We start from the raw sequence: 18,313 nt of genomic DNA, 5'->3' as shown, positions 1-18,313 counted from the left end.
GTGGAGGGCGTACAGGGAGGGAAAGAGGGAGAGAGAGGGCGGGAGGAGGACTCCACTAAGCCCTGCACTGTTCCACCATAACCCCGGGGGCCGCTCCACAGAAATGTTCAACATGAAAATAGATAATCACAATGAGCTGTGTGTGTGTGTCCCGCTTCATGCGTTCGCTCGGTGTTACAGCCGTAAACTGTTGATTTAAAGCCCCGTCACTGAATAATATCACGGCGTCACACAGTATGTTTAGATGCTTGGGCGACGACATGAAATAGAATGCGGCGAATTTTTACAAAGTGCCTTTAAAGGGAGCAGCGGCGTGGTGATTATCCAGCCTCCATTCTGCATCATTTAGTGAACTAACACTCTGTTTGCTCTGCAGTGCTTCGCCTCAGGCTCAGGAGCTCAGTGGCTCCCAGTGCTTCTATTTGCCGTGCTGCAAGATATCTCAGCGCTGTTCATTTCCAGGCTTCGCATCACCTCGTTTAACTGACCCGTCCCTCTGCGCGGTATTAAAACCATGAACACTTTCCATTCTCAAAAAAAACAAAAAATAAAATGAAATAAATAGTACAGTACACCTCCACAATTTTGTCTCCACACGCCTCGTTTCCAGGCTCAGTGAATTGCCCGGATTTGCTCTGCACCTCCATCTCGAGGGGGCTTCAGTTTGCCCGTAAACTCTCCGCTCTCGGCCGAGGGATTAACCACATCCTCTGATTGGAGGACCACTGCTGCACCCAAAGGAGGATTTTATACTCGAGTCGCGAACGCCGCCTGGATCGCGAAAAAGGCGCCGTGTTCATTTGTGCCATTTTAGAACCCGTTTCCTGTGGATGGCCTCTATGATAAACACAAAGTTTTAGATTACAGTCAGAGCCACCTAATACTTGGTATCAAATATTCATCTCTGGATCTCTCTACAGTCCTGCAGGCAGTCGTCTGTGACTGGGACAGATAAAGAGGTCTGTGAGGGAACACATTGCTCATTTATGCCAGCTTCTATAACCAATCATTATAAAAATATAATACTGCAGTTTTATATTAGGCTTAGGAGTTTTGTTTAACATGAAGTACTGTAAAAATGGAGCAAATTTTACAGAAATGTTAATATTTGGCCAAAAATGTGTTATTACAACTATACATCATCAGGCTGTCTTTACGTTTGAGTATAAAATGCAGCCCAGTGGTTGGAGCCTTTGTTGAAGTCTCTTTGCAGTCAGACAGAACATAAAAAAAAATAGCAGCGCAGATATGTCCGTTCGCTCAAAGCCATTTTCGCCCGCAGCCTTATTATCTTGTGAAATGGAGCGGAAAACGTGCGGTACGTGTGAGGCAATAGGCAGAGAGTAACCAGGCCTCGGCGTGTAAAATGTGCGAAAGCTGCGATGCTGGAGATGGTCTATTACTGCCGAATCTTCCCAGAAATGCTATTTTCATCCCAGACAAATTGCACTCCGGAGCAGGAGACAAACATTGTGCTCATCGCCTCTTCTTTTCGATAACCGGGGTGAGCGGGGAGGAACGGAGCGGCGCGCATTTAAACATCTTCTTCTTTCGCCGTCTCCTAGGCGGCGCTTGTCCTGAGGGCCCTGGGAGCGGCCCCTGCCAGCCCGCCGCTCGAGTTTATCCACCGGCAGCCCACGACGGCAGGGCGCTCTCTTCCATGCGCTGGAGATTAATTACGTGGCGGAGGTGAGGAGGAAAACAAAGGCCGATCCATCTGTGTCAGGGCGAGTGGACAGCCTCGTGGCGCAGCGGGCGAAAACTCTGGCAACGCCATTCATCACGGGGACGGCCATTACACAAACACAAGGTCAGGGCGCTCCCCGTGTCTGCCGGACCCTAAGCAACAGCGAGGCGGCCCCCAGCTGCCCCTAAAAAGCCCCCGGTTGTCCCTCTCGGTCACCTTTTCTTCTTCCAGTTCTAGTCCTCAGAGCCACAGGAGGCGAGGGCTGACCCATCGACACGCTACAGGGAAAGCGAGTACCAGGATATTTGAAGGTAGCCGGCTACTGACAGCACACTATCAGTCCTGGCTCACAGACTGATGATAGCAGAGGAAATTGCTAAGGAGTAGGAGCCATTTACTGCCTGTGATTTATTTAGCGTCGGTGCTGTTGCTACCCTGAGACAGGCAGGCTTTATAAAGCCACCACGGCAAGTGTGACAGGCCAGGGTCAAACCCGGGTTATCTGCATGATGGGCGACTGTGTGGAGCTGCTGACCTGCGGCACATTAGGTCAGCGAGTTAATGACAGTGACATTTGATCTCTCAAATCACATCAGCTGCGCTAAAGCTCCCCCGGCATCTCAGCACTTACTCGAGTTCTGGAAAAGAAAACCAACGTGTTAGCTTGGACTGTGTAAACGGCAGCAGCCATTTTTCATTATCCTCTCGTAGTATTTAGACTAAACGTTTAATCAATAATGATAATTGTTAGTCACGGCCCTAATGAGAACGAGGAGCGTACATGGATTCATCCAGACCATGAGATCGCCGACATCCCCGACAATTCGAAACCTTACAGGTGACCCTCCGGCGAGCGCGTGAGGAAATCAACAACACGCCTTTTATGTATGGAACAGATGTAGCCGTGCGTCCAGAAAAGCTCCTTCACGCTGGAAAAACTGTACCTGGTGAACTGAGACGGAAAAACTTAAGCGGAAAAAAAGGAATCCAACACAATTATCGCATGTTAAACTCATCAGTGGAGCTGCAGCCGGCGTGATTTAGTGCCGATTTTGTAGCCTAGGTAGTTCGGTACTTTTTCAACATACATGCATCGTGTGGTGTAATCGCTCTTGTTTTGTTCTCTGACATATTCCGGGAGAACCACGGTCACTTTGTGCTGCTGCAAGCAACTCCTCTGTTTTCTTTGTTAAATGCATGATTGCAGAGTTCACCAGCAACACTCTCAAAAGGTCAAACGTTTTTGTTTTTTTTGCACTTAACTAGAGTCATATTTTAAATGCGGACGCAGCACCTGCTTAGATTGTTTTGAATGTGAACCTGAACAGGGCGCCGAAGGCCCGCGAGCGTGCGCCATAAATACTACTGCTGTTATCAAACTGTTATCTGCAGGTGGAGGCAAACAAGTGCAGAACAAAAGAGATGCCAAGGTTTTAGTAGGTTAATAAAACCGACTCTCTGTAAAGGGTGTGTTGGGTTTACAGGGCCCCGCACAGACGATGAACGACTGCGAGTTTAGCTTCACTGTTTAACACGCAGATGCATATATTTTAGATGATATCCAAAGGTTAAAAACACGAATGCATGGCACCAGTACAGTGGCGCTTCAGCCTTCTGCTCCGCAGCAGCGCACGTGCAGTTTTCTCTCCATAAATGTGATTTCACAACGCGCGAAGGCATGTATGTGGGTTGTGCCCATAAAGACCGGCTTGAAAATCGCTTCCCTGTCGAGTCTGACAAACTTTTATTCTCTGACCTAGTTCTGCTTTGATGGCGGGATGTCGAGTCAAGTCAATAAAGCTGCCAGAAAAGGCCGCATGTGACCCACGTCTGAACACACTGGGAGCTTCCTATGCCTGATTATGAGATTTCATTCCGATTCGCCAGCTCAGATAGCCGTAACAAGCCTGTCACTGTAAGCCTGTTATAGCATGATGACATTAGCATTTATGCCACTATTACTACTGTAATACTATTACTATTATACTGTCACTATTACGCTCTGATAGTAAAACACAGCTGTTTGTGAACTCGCCACGGGGTTGAGCTGAGTATCAAAAATGCACACTAATACCAGAAAGAGTCCATACAAAACGCTCCCAGATGATTTTCGGGTTAACGAACGGCCCGATCTGTGCTATATGAAAAGCGATACAGGCTCGCATCTGCACGAAGAAACGAAGGCAGTTTGGGATTTATTTGCTCTTTCAAAGACCAAAAGAGTTTGTTTGGAAATGCCAGGCATAAACAAATCTGTTTTAGAGTTATAAAGCCTTATTAAACCCACATGACTGCACATTAAAGGGGGCTAGGGTTAGCCACATGGAAGCATACGGCCTGCTTCTTAAATTCAGCCTTCCCGTATACGTGAAGGATCATATCGCAGGCTGAAGTCTTATTTTCGTGTGAGGAGTAAATTCACGACACAGTGCACTGCCAAAAGAACCGATATCCCTTCACTGTCCCGATATATTGAGATGACAGTAGTTTTTTTTTTTTTTTTTTTACAGCTCAAGCCGTCTCCTTATTTCTCCAGATTTTCCACCGGGTGAAATTGAAGTGCTGTGCTGTGAAGGAGCTGAAATGTCAGGTCTCCGTGACTCTGACAGTGCACAGACGCCGCAGTGAGAAACACGCACGAGGACAGTTGGAAGGGCAATACCCAGGGCTCAGTGTGCTGCTGCAGCAGCAGCTCCAAGTCGCCCTGTGAACGTTAAGTCTCTGCCAGCTGCATGCTTTATGACAACACATTAAAGAGGAGCCTGGAAGTCTAGCATGTGAGCTTTGCATTGTCTCCCCTCTGCCAACAAGGAACTCAACCTGGCACGCTTTATTGAACAAAGAATTCCTGCGACTCCGGCTACGGGCTGCTCCCTCGAAATAAAACTCAAGACAATGGAGACGGACGGGAGAAGGAGCGCAAGAGAGCGCCGTTGTGTGTGTGTGTGTGTGCGCGTGCGTGAGGTTTGCGGTAGGCGTCAGCGGAGGACTCCTGAGGTCGTTCATCGGGAGTGAGTGAGGAATGCATGGGCTGGGCCAGTGGCCTCTCCGGGTTGATCTGCTGGTGCAGACAAGGGAGAATCCAGATCAGCCATGACAGGAATGCGAGGGCAGGATATCATTAGAAGCATGGGAGCTGCAGCCTGAGCCCCAAACACTCAGCAGGCGAACAGATACACAGAGATTATCCGATACGAACACGCACGCAAACACACAAACACACAAACACAAGGAATGGAGGGTAAAGTTGATATGTGAGACATCTTCTCTGTCCAAACCACCAAAGTACAAATGTTGCATTTAGACGTGATAAGAAACCACAAGGCAAAATGTGTACACTCATCAGCCACAACATTATGACCACTGACAGGAGTGCATAACATTGACGGTCTTGTGACAATACAGTGTTCTGCTGTGGATGTTAACTTGGACATGTGCCACCCGCACAGGCACCTAGACGCTCTATGATGGTGTTGACCTGGCCTCCGAAATTGACTAGATCCCAAACTGGTCAGGCCCCTCCACTCAACCCAAAGGACCCAAGGGCCTGACAACAGCTAACCACTAACAACATCCTGTTGCCCCTCAGAACAGTTTTGGAGGCACAAGGGAGACCTATGCAATATCAGGAAGGTAGTCATAATGTTATGCCTGATCGGCGCCTGGTCTTGGTAAACGGTCTTATTTGTGTTTATTTATTTGCAGCAGCTTTCTATCAGTCTCAATAACATGACGTCCATTTATCAGGGAAGTCAAAAGCATTTGGGCACCTGGAAACAACGCAGTTCGTGGTTGGCCACAAAGTCTTCGCGCGTGACTCCGTGCTCAGATCAGATGATTAGGAGCAAACAGGTGATCAAACAAGTGAACAACAACAGAAGATCACAAAACCATCCAAAAAGAAACCGTTGGAGTTCAGTGAGCCGATGATGAAAATGAAAAAAAAAAAAAAAAAAAAAGCTCATAAACAAAAGCGTGCTACCTCATCTGTCAAACACGGCTCTGTTATGGCTTGAGCGTGTATGGCTGCAGGTGGAAGAGGCGTATTGATGGTTTCAACGCGGACGGAAGCAACGGGACGGATGCAGAGGTAAATGATCTGTCCTGAGATTCAGCAAAAAATCCATCACAAATCACCTGGATGACATTTTATCGTTAAGCAGCCGTGACAACCAAAGGGGCAGGGGCTGCATCACATTAGCCAGACCAGGCTACAAAAGCACTCCCGCATATCTCTCCCACACATTTCTTTCAACACCGATGCAGAGAAAAACCTCTTCAGAGTCTGTCTATCGAATACATTTCAAACACACAGGCTCACAGCCTGAACTGCATCTTCCACCGCTGCCAGCTAAAATAAAGGTGTTTTCAGTTAGACATGAAGAATATTAAAAGTGACAACGCAAATTTAATTAGATGTTCAAAAGGCAGTTTCCAATACACTGACAGAAAAAAAAAGTGAGTCTCGGGTGAATGAAAAGGGAGAGGTCTGTCAAAACAAATCCACACAACATGAGAAGTATTCTGCCAGGTTTTTTCAATATGTTTTATCATCTCCAGCATAAAGTCCCAACATCTTCTCCTGTTTACGTCGTTTTTTTTTTTTTTTTTTTTTTTTTAAATCATTCACCTTCTGAACTCCCACACACACAAGCGTAACACACTTGAGCAACTTCTGGAGGAAACCGTTTCTCACATGAAGCCATGTTTGGAGGAGGAGGAAGTGAAATCTGATCTTTCTTGATGCATCAGTTTCACATTTGTTTTGGTCTGATGTTTTCTGCAGTTGAAAGTATTTCGCCGTTTCCTCTCCCAGTTGTGGTTATCATTCCACACAGGAAAAACCTTGCTCTATAACCTCTGTGGAAAAAAAATAAAAAGGCCTTTTTTTTTCCTTTTGGTGATATAAATATTCAGCTTGCTTAAATGCAGGTTTTAAATAAACTGCACGTTTTAGAGATGGGCTCATTTGCATGTTAGATGTGTCTAATTACCTTTATTTGCATGCATCAACTATATCCTGCAGCTGGGCAGGTTATTTATGGGCGTGACCGAACCTCGGTCCAGATGTGAGCGAGCGCGTAAAACTAAGAAACAGGGGAGACGAGAGATCCCGTTTCTTGTTTGCGTGGTTGGTTCAGACGCACGGGGAATAAAAAAAACAACAGTAGATTCTCTTTTCTGTTTGCATCATTGCGTCGGCTCATTTTCAGATAAACGTGGCCCCGCTCGGGCCACGGGGCTGCTGCAGAGGCACCCGCTGAAAGGACACGGCTGCCTTCCGACTGAACGCGCTAATGGCGCGCAGGCTCCTCTCCGCCCTGTGCAGAGCGAGGCAGGCCCAGCGGAGCGAGAGGAGAGGATGGAGGAGATGGGGGAGGCTCCGTGTCCGATACCTGCCGCAACAGGCACAATAACGGCGCCAGAGCAGCCCCAGACATATTGCTATTCAGACAGAAAGAGCAAATTTTTCTGAGACCATGTATCCCTGTGTGCCTGCCTGAGGCGTACACACAGTATTATGAGGAGGATTTGAGTTGACACAAGTCACAGTCGCTCCATCGGCGGTGTGGAGGAGGAGGAGGAGGAGGAGGTGGTGGTGGTGGCGGTGATGGAGGAGGAGATGAATTATTCAACCAGCAGCCAGCGCTGCTCGGCTCTGACGTCTTGTTGTGTTTTATGGGGAGGTGAGGCGAGCCGGCAACAACAAGCAGCACCTCCTCACAAGGCTGCCATCACATGACAGCCCCGGGATACAGCATCCAAGGAGCCTCGATTTTCCCGAGGACAGGGCATCATTTCAGAGAGCAGCAGTGGAATAATGGCTCCCTCTCAAAATGACAGCCATCGCCGCGGCACACCATCACAGATTGCTGGTCTATCACTCCCCACACACAGGACGAAATGACAGCCCTGCCCCGCTGATAGCAAGGCATCTCAGCCTGAGTAGGTGTTCCTTCTGGCTTAGCCGCGGCTTTGATGTTATTATACGGCAGCGGTGCAATATTCAGCTCAGATTCTCTACCTGCTGCTGGGGGGGTGATCTCTCAAAGCTCTGTATTTGCAAAGCTGAGAAAATGGAAGCCTGTATAAAAAAAAAAAAAAAAAAAAAAGGGAAACCAGGATGTTTTTTTCCCCCTATTCTGTGACACTTTCAGACTGTCAAGAAAGAAATTGTATTACTCAAGAGCAAATGTAGGACATGAGCATTATGAAAACAGACTCGGCCTCAGTCGCTCTGCTCTGCTGGAGAATTGCGTTTCACAAACGCATCAGAACAGAGGGAATTAAGTCTTCCTTGAGACTGAGCAGCGACTAATGAGGACAGTTTACCCTTAAAACAGGATTATTGTGGCCGCTTGCTCTACCCCGGACAAGGAAAAAAAAAAAGAAAAAAAAAGATGGAGGCGCGTCTTGTGGTGTAACTTAGTCGTTTATTTTAATTCCACAAATTTTTCAAAAAAATTACAAAATACTCAAATGGAGAGAACACAGGACTCACAATTTTTCTTATTATTTCTACTTTTTGTTTACATTGTGTCATCCCATGGCGACTACTCATATATACAATAAGCTTCAAGATACCAGTATATATATAAATCTTAGCAGTCAGAATTTACATTCTGCTATTGCCGCTTTGAAACAAGAAGCTAAACCATTGACAACACTTAACATCAAAGGTTTTGGAGACACAAAAAGAGGGAGTCAAAGGCAAGGGAATCGTCAGGAGATGAGGCAAAGGGTGGTGGTGGTGGTGGTGGTGGCGACGGGGGGCGAAGGATACGACGTCAGAAGAGAGACAGGAATTCGGTGGAGGATGGCGAGACAGAGTGACAGGCTGTTGTCGGGGCTTTTTTTGTTTTTTTTTCTCCCCTCTCACGTAGACGGGGGTTTGGTGACGTTTGCAAGCATTTAAAACGTAAATAATAGTGCTTCGTCAGAAGATATGGTCACTTTTAAATGCAAGTACAGAATCTTTAATTGGTTAAAGTAAAAATAATAGCCACAGTTTTCTAAATGTCCATGACAGTTGAACAGTCTTAGTGCATGGAGCAAACGCAGAACTGGTGTAAAAAAAACAAACAAAAGGAAAGGAAATGTGAGCCCATGTGCACTGGTATGACAGGTCAACACTACATGTAACAGTCAGTGGCACACACAAACACAACGCTCCCGAGGCCTGGGAGGCCGCGTGTATCCTTAAGGAACCAAGGCATACGGAAACATTGAGGAGCAAACACACAAACGCACACACTCATCCACCCTTCACCTCCTCGTGGTCGCGCGTCGTCAGGCCCCCTCTAGTGTCACAGTGAACATTATTACAGCCTAGTTGGGAGGACGACTCAGTCGGATTTGAGCCCTGGCGGCCGGACCAGGCGGAGGAAAGGGACGACACAACGCAACCATTCGCACATTAAAAAAAAAACAAAACAACAAAAAAAAAAAAAGAAAACAATCCTAAAGTCCTTTAGGCTTCTGTTCTCATCATCAATTCAGGTCCTGGTTATTTAAAAGAAGCTATTCTCTTCAGTGCAGCCAAATGTGTTTTCAAATCTTTAAAAATCTGAATTAAAATCTGTAAAAACAACACAATGAAGCGGTACTCCATTTTAAATACTAATTTTAAGCAAAAGGATAAAACCTGTTGAGTGGAGCTCAAGGATCCTCCTTCAGTGCAAAGTTGTTGTTTTCTTTCTTTCTTTCTTTCTTTTTTTGAATTCTTTTCAATCCACGGCCTCAGCGCGCACTAAAGCGGAAGCGTCAGCGACTACCGCGTCACTTCTTCAAGTGTTTCAAATCGTTAACTCAAACGCGTTGAGTTTACACATTCTGACAACCTGCTGCGTGTCAAAGCCGATGAATGGATGTGGTGGGCGTGACAGGTTCATGGTCTACACGGGCGCATCGTGGGACTAAATCTAACACAGTGGTGTCAGAGGAACGTCACAACTGAACCGCAACTCTCAGAAACTGCTCATATAATGCCATGGTGCTCCCCTCTGAAACAAGGGATAAATGTTTCAAAACAATTATACTGGAGGCTGAAACGACTTGGTTTGGAGTCCACACCTAGTAATAATAATAATTATAATAATAATTATATGTTTATATATACTATTTACAGACTCAAAAATGCCATGCTGTAGCTTTTCTTAAAATTATGAAAAACCTCCAACAATGTATTAAAATAAATGTTGAATTTAAGATAGCACTTGTTATTTTTCAATAAATGGTCTGACCGGTCTTTTTTTGTCTTTTTCTTTTTGATAAGCACAGTGTCTTGTTCTAGCACCTACAAAAAAACGTCAGGGAAGCTTGTCATGCAGGAGTCTTGAGGACGTTGTCACTACTGGCTATATACCAAAGAAAGTCAATGTCTTGAAAAATAATAATAATAATTATAATTAAAAAAAAAAATAAAATAAAAGGTCCTTGACGGGAAGAAGAAGAAGAAGAAAAAAAAAAGCATCAGAAGAATTCTCAGACGATCCGCTTGGCCTTTTTCTGTTCTTCAAAGTTGTGTGGTGTTCAGAGGTCCGTGGAGAGCCTCTGCAAGACCGCTTCTGTAACAACTTCCTGTGTCCTGCACTCGCCAGTCACCGCCTCCCTCGGCTGGTTACAGCTGCTTGTCGCTCTCCTTCTTCAGCCGGCTGCAACCCAAATAACATTAAGTTTTAAAATTTGGAAAACCGAAAAGCGCAAACACACACACACGCAAAACTTAAGGGTGATTTCGCCTACATCTCCTACCTGTAGTAGTCCTCCTGGCCAGGCAGTGGTCCACCGTGCATGTGATGGTGCCCGTGGAGCCACTGCTGCTCCATGGCTAGCCTCTGGAGCTCAGCCGACTGGGCATGCATGGCCTGCAGCTGGTGGGCTGCAGACATGGGCGGTGGAAGACCTCCTGGTAGGTCCCGTGGGTATGGAGTACCTGGAGAGGGAGAAAGAAAGAAAAAAAAAAAAAGAGGATTTGATCGAGGGAATCTGGCAGAGCTCAGGCTCGAAGAATGGATGTAATATTCGTGGTAATAAGAGAAGACGCTGGCTGGGAGCTTACCGAAGACTGGGTGGCGCAGCATCTCGTGTTCGTGCGGCGGCTGGCCCAGGAGAGGGTTGGGGATGGCGCCGGGTGGGTAAGGGAAGCGAGCCAAGTGAGGTCCAGCCAGGGGATCGACTGCTAGCGGATGGGCCCCAGAACCTGGGGGACACACAAGACATTCACCACCACCTTCTGGGTGTCAGAGTCTTAGGTTCAAGGTACACTCATCACAGACAGTTTATCACACTGTGCATGCTTCAAGTATTAATGATACACAACTCAATATAAGGCCCTCGTCTATATATTAACAAAATAATCTCATCATAATAATATAGCTAAACAATACAGTTATAACATTAATACTTCCATTTACAGACGTGACTAGAATATTTAAATACTAGCATGTACGATCAAGTTTCTTTGACTAGATAACATGCTTTAAAGTAGATGTAATTACAAAAACATGGCTTCAATCATTTAAGTTAAAAAAAACAACAACATTTCAGTCAATTCAATAATTTACAACATTTAGCATTTTCCAAATACATATGTTTAGTCATTTAGCTTCATAAATCATCATTTAAACAAGCACACAGTTAATGAATATGAGCAGGGCTTTCATTTACCTTGGTGAAGTGGATCTTGCTGGTGGAGGTGGAGATGGGAGTGAATGTGCGAGTGCTGGTGGTGGTGCGGCGTGACGTTGAACATCTGTAGACGGGCGATGGGGTCGTTGGCCACCGTGGCCATCCTCTCCGCGTGGAGTCTCTCTGCAGCCAACCTCTCCGGGTAGCTCATTTCCGGCCGAAGCTGGGGCCCGGCCAAGGCTAGCCGCTCGCGCTCTAACGGGTTCAGGCCCGGGTGAAAGGAGGCGAAAGGGTGGGGGCCGGCCATCGGGGGCAACGTGATGGGTCCGTGCCGGGCGAAGTGCTCCATGGGATTTGTAGAGGGGTGGAGCTGGTCCATTTCTGGAGGCTTGACCTCGAAACCGGGTTTCATCCTTTCCCTAAGCTCCCTCTCGCGAATTTCCCTCTCGCGCATCTCCCGCTCCCGCAGCTCGCGCTCCCGCATGGCCGGGTCGGCGTTGTACAAGCCGGGCATGTGATAGGCCAGCAGGGGGTCCGCCGGGTTGAGCGACACAAAGAAGGGGTGGTTCCGATTGGTGGGCGACATGACGTGGGGCCGGGCGTACTCGCTGAGGGTGCGTAGGGCGGGGGTGTCCGGGCCGATGTACGGAGGCACGGCCGCAATCGTGGTGGGGGGGCCGTCGAAGGGCGGGCGCATGTGGGCGGGGCCAGCCATCTGAGGTTCGCCCATTCTGCCCTCGTGAGAGGAACTGGAGGCTTTCTGTGAGGGCACGAAATGTCATGTTTTAGTGTGAGATGAGGGGAAAAAAAAACAAAACGTAACCACATCCAAACAAAAAGGGAAAGGAGGACAAAACTCTCACCGCAGCTCGCTCCGCTTCCTTTTCTCGTTCCCGCTCTCGCTCCCGCTCCTTTTCCCTCTCCCGCTCTCTCTCCTTCTCCTCCCTCGCTTTCTGCTCTGCTTCCCTCTTGGCTTTCTCCAGCGCTTCCTCTCGCTTCTTGGCCAGTTTGGACAAAGCCAGCGGGGTGAAGTAGAAGTCTGTCCTAGCGCACGAGTTGTAACCCCGGTCCAGATGCTTGTAGAACCTGTGGTGAACACATTCAAGATTTACTCACAATAAAAAAAAAAAACTAACAATGCTCCAGCTGAAAAATTAATACCGGATACAGACAGACAGGACGGGCTACAGCTGTGATATTCGTGTTCAATTCTGCATGTTAAATGGCAGCAAGATGTCCCGTTACATGAAAAGCCAGATTGCGTTAACTTCCTCAGGTCTATTATTCAACAAACTCCCTGCGTGAGTGTGTATTAAGATTCTGATTGCTATTCATTGGGAGCCTCAGAGTCACTTGAGCACAAAGCAAACTACAGATGCTCATATCCAGTTCACCCACATCTCACTGTAATTAATCTCCTTGCTTTCCATCGCTGATAAATCCAAACCATCAGCCAGCTACGGCTGAAGGCTAATTGTGGCCTTGGATGCCTGTTTGGCTGAGGACATTCAATTTGTTGCCTACATCAAAGCCTTAAAAACCTGAAGGCTGCGACTCTTTATTGTTGGGACGTGTGGGAGAGCTAATCAGGATCCCCTGCTAAATAACAGCTTGCGCAGGTGTGTGTGCGCGCGTGTGTGTGTGTGTGGGTTACCCCCTTTCACAGATGTTTGATCTCGCACAGTGTTTGGTTAGGCGGACGTACCGTGCTGACTGGCTGGCATGGCTGGGCGTATTGACGACGGTGGGCTCCGGGGAGGGGCTCCTCTGCGGGGGCGGGGGGCTCTCCGGCTCTTCTGTTTCGTCCAGGGGCTCCTCTTTGATGTGCACGGGTGGGAGTGCCGGGGCCGGGACGGCACAGGTGACTGAGGCAGGGAGTGGCATAGAAATGGAAGAGGAGGGAGCGGAGGAAGGCGGAGGCGGCAAGCCGGGCATGGAGCTCGACGAGGAGGGGGGAGGGACGTTCGGAGGTAGACCTGTATTGAAAGGATGAGATGAGAAAGGCGGCTGAGGTGGCCCGCTGGGGTGTGAGGCCGCTGCCGAGGGCGGCAGAGGGGGGGCCGGCGGAGGCTGGTGGCTGGCTGAAGACGGGAGGCTCTGGGACTGGGTGAGAACTGGAGGCTGCGCCGGGGGAGGCTGGAGCTGCTGCCCCTGAGGCATGAGCTGGAGGGGAGGTGGGTGCGCTGATGGAGGATGGTGGTTGGATAAAGAGCTGAGGGGCTTGAGGGCTGGAGGTGGAGGCAGATTCGAAGGCATCTGAGGAAACGGAGGCGCCGACACGTGCGGCGGGTGTTTGTGGGACTGTGGGTTGGGCATCTGAGGGATGGGCGTGGTTGGGGGGGGCTTGATGTGAGGCATGGACATCGGGGCAGGGGGTAAGGGCTGCTCTCTGGGAGGCTGCCCTCCGCTCTGAGAGGACGACTGGGACTGGGAGGGAGGCGTGTGAGGCCTCTGCTGCGACGGGCCGGAGACAGGCGGGGGCGGCACCTGAGACGGACCCACAGGGAATCCCTGAGGGGTCATGGAGTGAGGGTGAGGCATGTGTGAGGGTCCAGGCTGTAGTGGATGTGGCATGGGAGGCATGGGCCCGTGGTGCGGGCTCGGTAATGACTGAGGCGGGACTAAGGGGCCGGAAGGCGGAGCCTGACTCATAGGTGAATGCGGAGAGGGAAGCCTTTGAGGGTGGAGGGATGCTCCCGACTGGATGAGAGACATCGGGCTCGCCTGGGGCACAGGCTGGGGAGGTAGAGAGGTGGAGGCTGCCGCTACGGGGGAGACCTGCGGGGGCAGCGAGGGGGCTGAGGTCGTAGGTGGAGGGGGTGCCGAAGAGGCACTTGAGGTGCCCGGTTGACACTGGATGACGGGAGGGTGCTGGCTCTGCAGGAGCTGCTGCTGCTGGGCGGAGGAGTCCGAGTCGCTCTCATTGTCACGGGGGCTTGGGATGCTCGGGGAGGAGCTCCTGTTGTCCTGGTCAATGTCTTTAGGATCGCTACTGAGCTCCTCGTTGATGCTGCGTCCGTCAGAGCTCTCGCCCTCTCCCTCCCCTTCCCCCTCGCATTCCGAGGGTGAGTCTGGCCGACTCAGCTCCTGCGGGACAGAGGACGTTATTACACCAAGTCTATGATTTCCACTGTGACGCATGTGAATAAGCACAGAGGACAGACTCACTTGTGTTTTGGACTTTTTGGCGCTGGCCCTCTCAGGCTCCTCTGTGTCTGAAGCTCCCTTCTCTCTTTGTCGTTTGGCACTTTTCATAGGTGAAGGAGCCTCCTCTTTAATCTTCTGTGGAGCAAAGGCAACGGCACAGGCGTTAAGGGAATAATTCTCAGAGACGTGAGCTTGTAAAAACAACGTCTCAATGAGTGCGTGCAGTGTTTACCTTGCTTGGCTTCTTCATCGAGTCTGTCTTGCTGTCAGTGCTGTCGGTACTTGCCGCACTGGGTGAAGTTCGTCCGCTCGAGCGCAAATCCTCGTTGGTAGGCGAGGCTCGGCCATCGGGACTGGCTGTCTGCTTCTTACGACCACTACGTAGCGTCGACATCTGTTAGAGACAACAAGACCATTATATAAGGATGAAGAAACACCAATAACATGTCGGTCTTTAGAACGCCCACATAAGACCAAACATTATGAAATAATGAATGTCAAATACTGTCTCTGTACTATTTGTTTTGATATGGCGAGCCTATTGCTTTGTGCTCCTGGGATAACTCTGAGAATGTGCTTCCTAAATGTGAAAATGGATGGATGTGGAGCAGTGTTGTGCGCACCGAGCCTCGGTTCCGTCGGGTCCTCATGCTATGCTTCCCGCTGAGTCCATCTTCTTCCTCTTTGACAGGTTTGAACATAAATGGCGGCGGGTCCACAGGTTTCTCGATAGGGGGCAGCTCACCGTACTTCTTAAAGTGAATGCGGCAGTCGGTGCACAGCAAGATGTTCTCCCGGCCCCCGTGGTGCCAGTCCTTGGATGCTGGGGAAAGCCATTTACAGTTGTGAAACAACACTCTTTCACAGCCCATTTGAGCGACAAACAACACACAGAAATGATCGGGCAATCACAGTAACACCACGACAAACAGAGAATCTTCTAAATCCAGGTTAATTTGCGATCTATACGTAGCATTACGCCGTATTTAAATTCTCAAGAATAAGGTCTTTGTGGGTTAACGCTGTAAAGCCAAACGTATTAGCCACCCTTGTTGTGATAGCAGTAAGTGTGATCAGATGGGAGCCCGGCACTGGGAGCCAGCTGTGTGGAAAGAGGGGAAGGATAATGAGGTGGAGAGAGTGAACGAGCTGTGGGCTCATGTCTGATTTGATCAAATTAGTCCTGACATCCTCTGATGCCCATCTGTCACACAGCGCCGTGTTGTGCAGGCTCCCACTGATCCCAAGACAGGACAGGAATAGCCAAACAAGCCCGTATGACGAGTGTGTGTGTTTAAGAAAGAAAAAAACAAACAAAAAAAAAAACAGCTGGGGCGTCTTACTGGTCGTGAAACAGTGGCGGCAGGCGTAGCCCTTTAGCTCCTGTTCGCTGTCCTCACTGTCAAAGTCATCTTCGCTGGCTGAGCTGAGGTCCACTAAAAGAAAGAGAAAGACGAAACTCTTCACATGTGCGGCTTTACAAACAGCACACATCCGGCCGTGTCTCCTCTTTCACTCTCAGCTGCCAGCGCTGCGGTCAAATATACGTACAGAACTCGCTGGAGGGGGGACGAGAGGGAGTGTTGACAGGAGTCGAAGCGGTTCGCGTTTTGATGCGGCGGAAGACGGGCTGGCGGCGGTGTCTGCGGTGGGCTCGACAACTGGCTGCTTCAGGAGTCTTCTTCCAATAGTAGTAGAAGGTAATTAGCTCTCCCTGGAAGGAAACAGAGAAACCATGTTAAAGCAGGCAAAAAGCACGTAGCTAGGACGAGGAAGAGGCGCTACATTTGCAAACAGGAGGCCGGTTATTTTGACAGAGCTGTTGAAAAATGGTCAACACTCAAAATCGTGGAAAATGAATGTTAGCAGTCGGCGCAGTGTTTCGCAGTGAAAGGCTGTGGAGTGGGTCAGTCCATGCCAGGATTTGCAGTTGGCCGGGCATGTTTGTGCTGCAGCCCTGTCTGTCCCAGGATTAGGCGAGGAGGCTCACTGAATGCAGGGATATTAGGATCAGTGCATTGGTGGCTGCCTGGGTGGCAGGAGGTTGAATGGGAACAAAAGAACATGTCAGGCAGAGCTTTGGCGCTACAAATAGGGAGTGAAATGGCTCCTCGCCCCTTCACTGGAAGAGTCAATTGAACTTTAATCAAACATTCGGAGGGGCGCGCTTGCCAGCGAGCGAGGCGGATAAATCCAGTGTACAAAAGGCCGCCAGGAAATCAATACCCAACTGAAACATTAACACATGCAATCATGGATCAGAAAGCACTTTGCTGAGGCAGCCTGTGCATATTAACTGCTGCTTTCCGGCCGCACTCATAATACACGAGCGCCGAAAATTGGCGACAGGAGTCGAGGACAATTATGTCGTTTCCTCCAAAGGCTTTGCATTCTCTCCTTCACCATGAACTCCCACTTGTTAGTGGTGCTCCACAGGCTCTATAACGAATTCATGAAGGTGCGGTGTGACTGTTGGGTGAGCAGTAAGTCACCTGTAATCTTTAAAGCCCAGAGGGCACCAATCTACTGTCTGAGGTCCGTTAAACTGCTGTTCAACAAAGCTCCCAGGGTTTAATGGCTATTGATTGTTTTCCTTCTCTGCTTCAGCCGAGAAACTTGACATAAATTAGTCCCGTCCATTGCTCTCTAAAATGCATTAACGGCCTTTCAGCAACGCACCAAAGTCGTCTATCAAAATGTACCAAAACAAACAGTGGCAGGAAAAAAATTAGGAATATTTATAAATCGCTGTAAAATGTTTCAAAAAATAGCACCGAGACAGAGGTAATTTCAAAGTATAATAGGTTGGTAACTACGGCTTTTATTTCTTATCGCACGAAATGCAAGTCTACTTGAGGCTAGTTGTTGTTGGCTGTCAGAATACACAGGCCACTGGCTACTCCTTTATCTCGTCGTTTGAGCGTCACACATTACGGAGCAAGTTAAGTTCCTTCTTAGTTACTGCTTTGATTGGCAGAAAATGCTCGACTTTGTGGGCTTAGGTAACTTTAATAAGATCTCCCTTCATGTGGCTCTTAGGGGAAATTCATATCTACCAGAGCCTGTAGGACTCCATCTTATCAGGCAAAGCAGGGCTGGAAACATTTACTGAGGGTGTCTGAGCTCAACGAAACCTTCTCACATTTCAGGGTAAATTAAGGTGCTGCACTGGCAAAGCCATTGCTCCGGCTTAAAATGGTCCCAAACCCCACAGCCTGAGCTTCTGCTTCTGCAGATGAGCACATCTGGAGTTCTGGGATGGATTCCATATGCAGGAGTCTTTTTTAAAAAACAAAAACCACTTGGTTAAAAGAGGAAAGATTTGTTTTTCCTACTCGTGAAACATTTACCGGACTTGAACTTCAACATCGCAAACACTGTAGCTTAGGATAATAAAAGCTAAATAAAAGCTCTATTGTGCACGTTTTTGTGCGTCTATTTCAGTCGGCAACTGGACTTGGGGGTCGTTTCCTGTTCACCTCCCTCTTCAACCTGGCTGGCAAGTCGGGAAAGGCAAGGGCGCAGGTGCTAACTGAGAGAAGGCAGGCATCCTGATGTGAAATCTAATTGAAATGTGCAGATCAAAAGTGTCGAGTGGTGCCGAGCGTTGGCTTTGCTCTGTGCTTAATGACTGTTCTCAGCAGTGCCTCTCTGCCTCCTCGCTGCGGGGCTGACAACTACACGGCCTCGACAACAGCTTGGCAGACACAAGGAAAGGTCACCCTGCCTCTCCATCACTTACACCGTGTCAAGTACCATTACATTAGGCAGGGGCTAATGAAAACATTAACTCAGGGTTTTGAATGGGAACGAACAGGTGCACTGACGAGCTGCTGTATCCGGATGTAA

General features: G+C 48.7%; 1 protein-coding gene across 7 annotated transcripts in view; it reads right to left on the bottom strand.

The window, feature by feature from the left end:
• Nucleotides 1-8,101: 8,101 nt before the first annotated feature.
• Nucleotides 8,102-18,313, bottom strand: part of rerea (arginine-glutamic acid dipeptide (RE) repeats a) — a 122,114-nt gene continuing 111,902 nt past the window's right edge. For 4 of the 7 annotated variants that reach the window (XM_047605890.1, XM_047605899.1, XM_047605882.1 and 1 more), the window contains 11 exons: nucleotides 16,016-16,178; nucleotides 15,808-15,900; nucleotides 15,088-15,287; nucleotides 14,697-14,858; nucleotides 14,486-14,599; nucleotides 13,023-14,404; nucleotides 12,181-12,403; nucleotides 11,357-12,077; nucleotides 10,749-10,919; nucleotides 10,442-10,622; nucleotides 8,102-10,341 (listed from right to left, as the gene is read on the bottom strand). In XM_047605890.1, coding sequence (XP_047461846.1) covers nucleotides 10,308-10,341; nucleotides 10,442-10,622; nucleotides 10,749-10,919; nucleotides 11,357-12,077; nucleotides 12,181-12,403; nucleotides 13,023-14,404; nucleotides 14,486-14,599; nucleotides 14,697-14,858; nucleotides 15,088-15,287; nucleotides 15,808-15,900; nucleotides 16,016-16,178 — 3,444 coding nt within the window. In that variant the 3' untranslated portion in view covers nucleotides 8,102-10,307. The remainder of the gene's footprint in view (nucleotides 10,342-10,441; nucleotides 10,623-10,748; nucleotides 10,920-11,356; nucleotides 12,078-12,180; nucleotides 12,404-13,022; nucleotides 14,405-14,485; nucleotides 14,600-14,696; nucleotides 14,859-15,087; nucleotides 15,288-15,807; nucleotides 15,901-16,015; nucleotides 16,179-18,313) is intronic. The other 3 variants (XM_047605916.1, XM_047605930.1, XM_047605908.1) reach the window with 2 other exon arrangements.

The sequence above is a fragment of the Mugil cephalus genome, chromosome 1 (genome assembly GCF_022458985.1).
Source record: "Mugil cephalus isolate CIBA_MC_2020 chromosome 1, CIBA_Mcephalus_1.1, whole genome shotgun sequence".
Classification (NCBI taxonomy): Eukaryota; Metazoa; Chordata; class Actinopteri; order Mugiliformes; family Mugilidae; genus Mugil; species Mugil cephalus.
The sequence above is the reverse complement of the archived record's forward strand: the minus strand, read 5'-3'. Positions and strand labels throughout refer to the sequence as shown.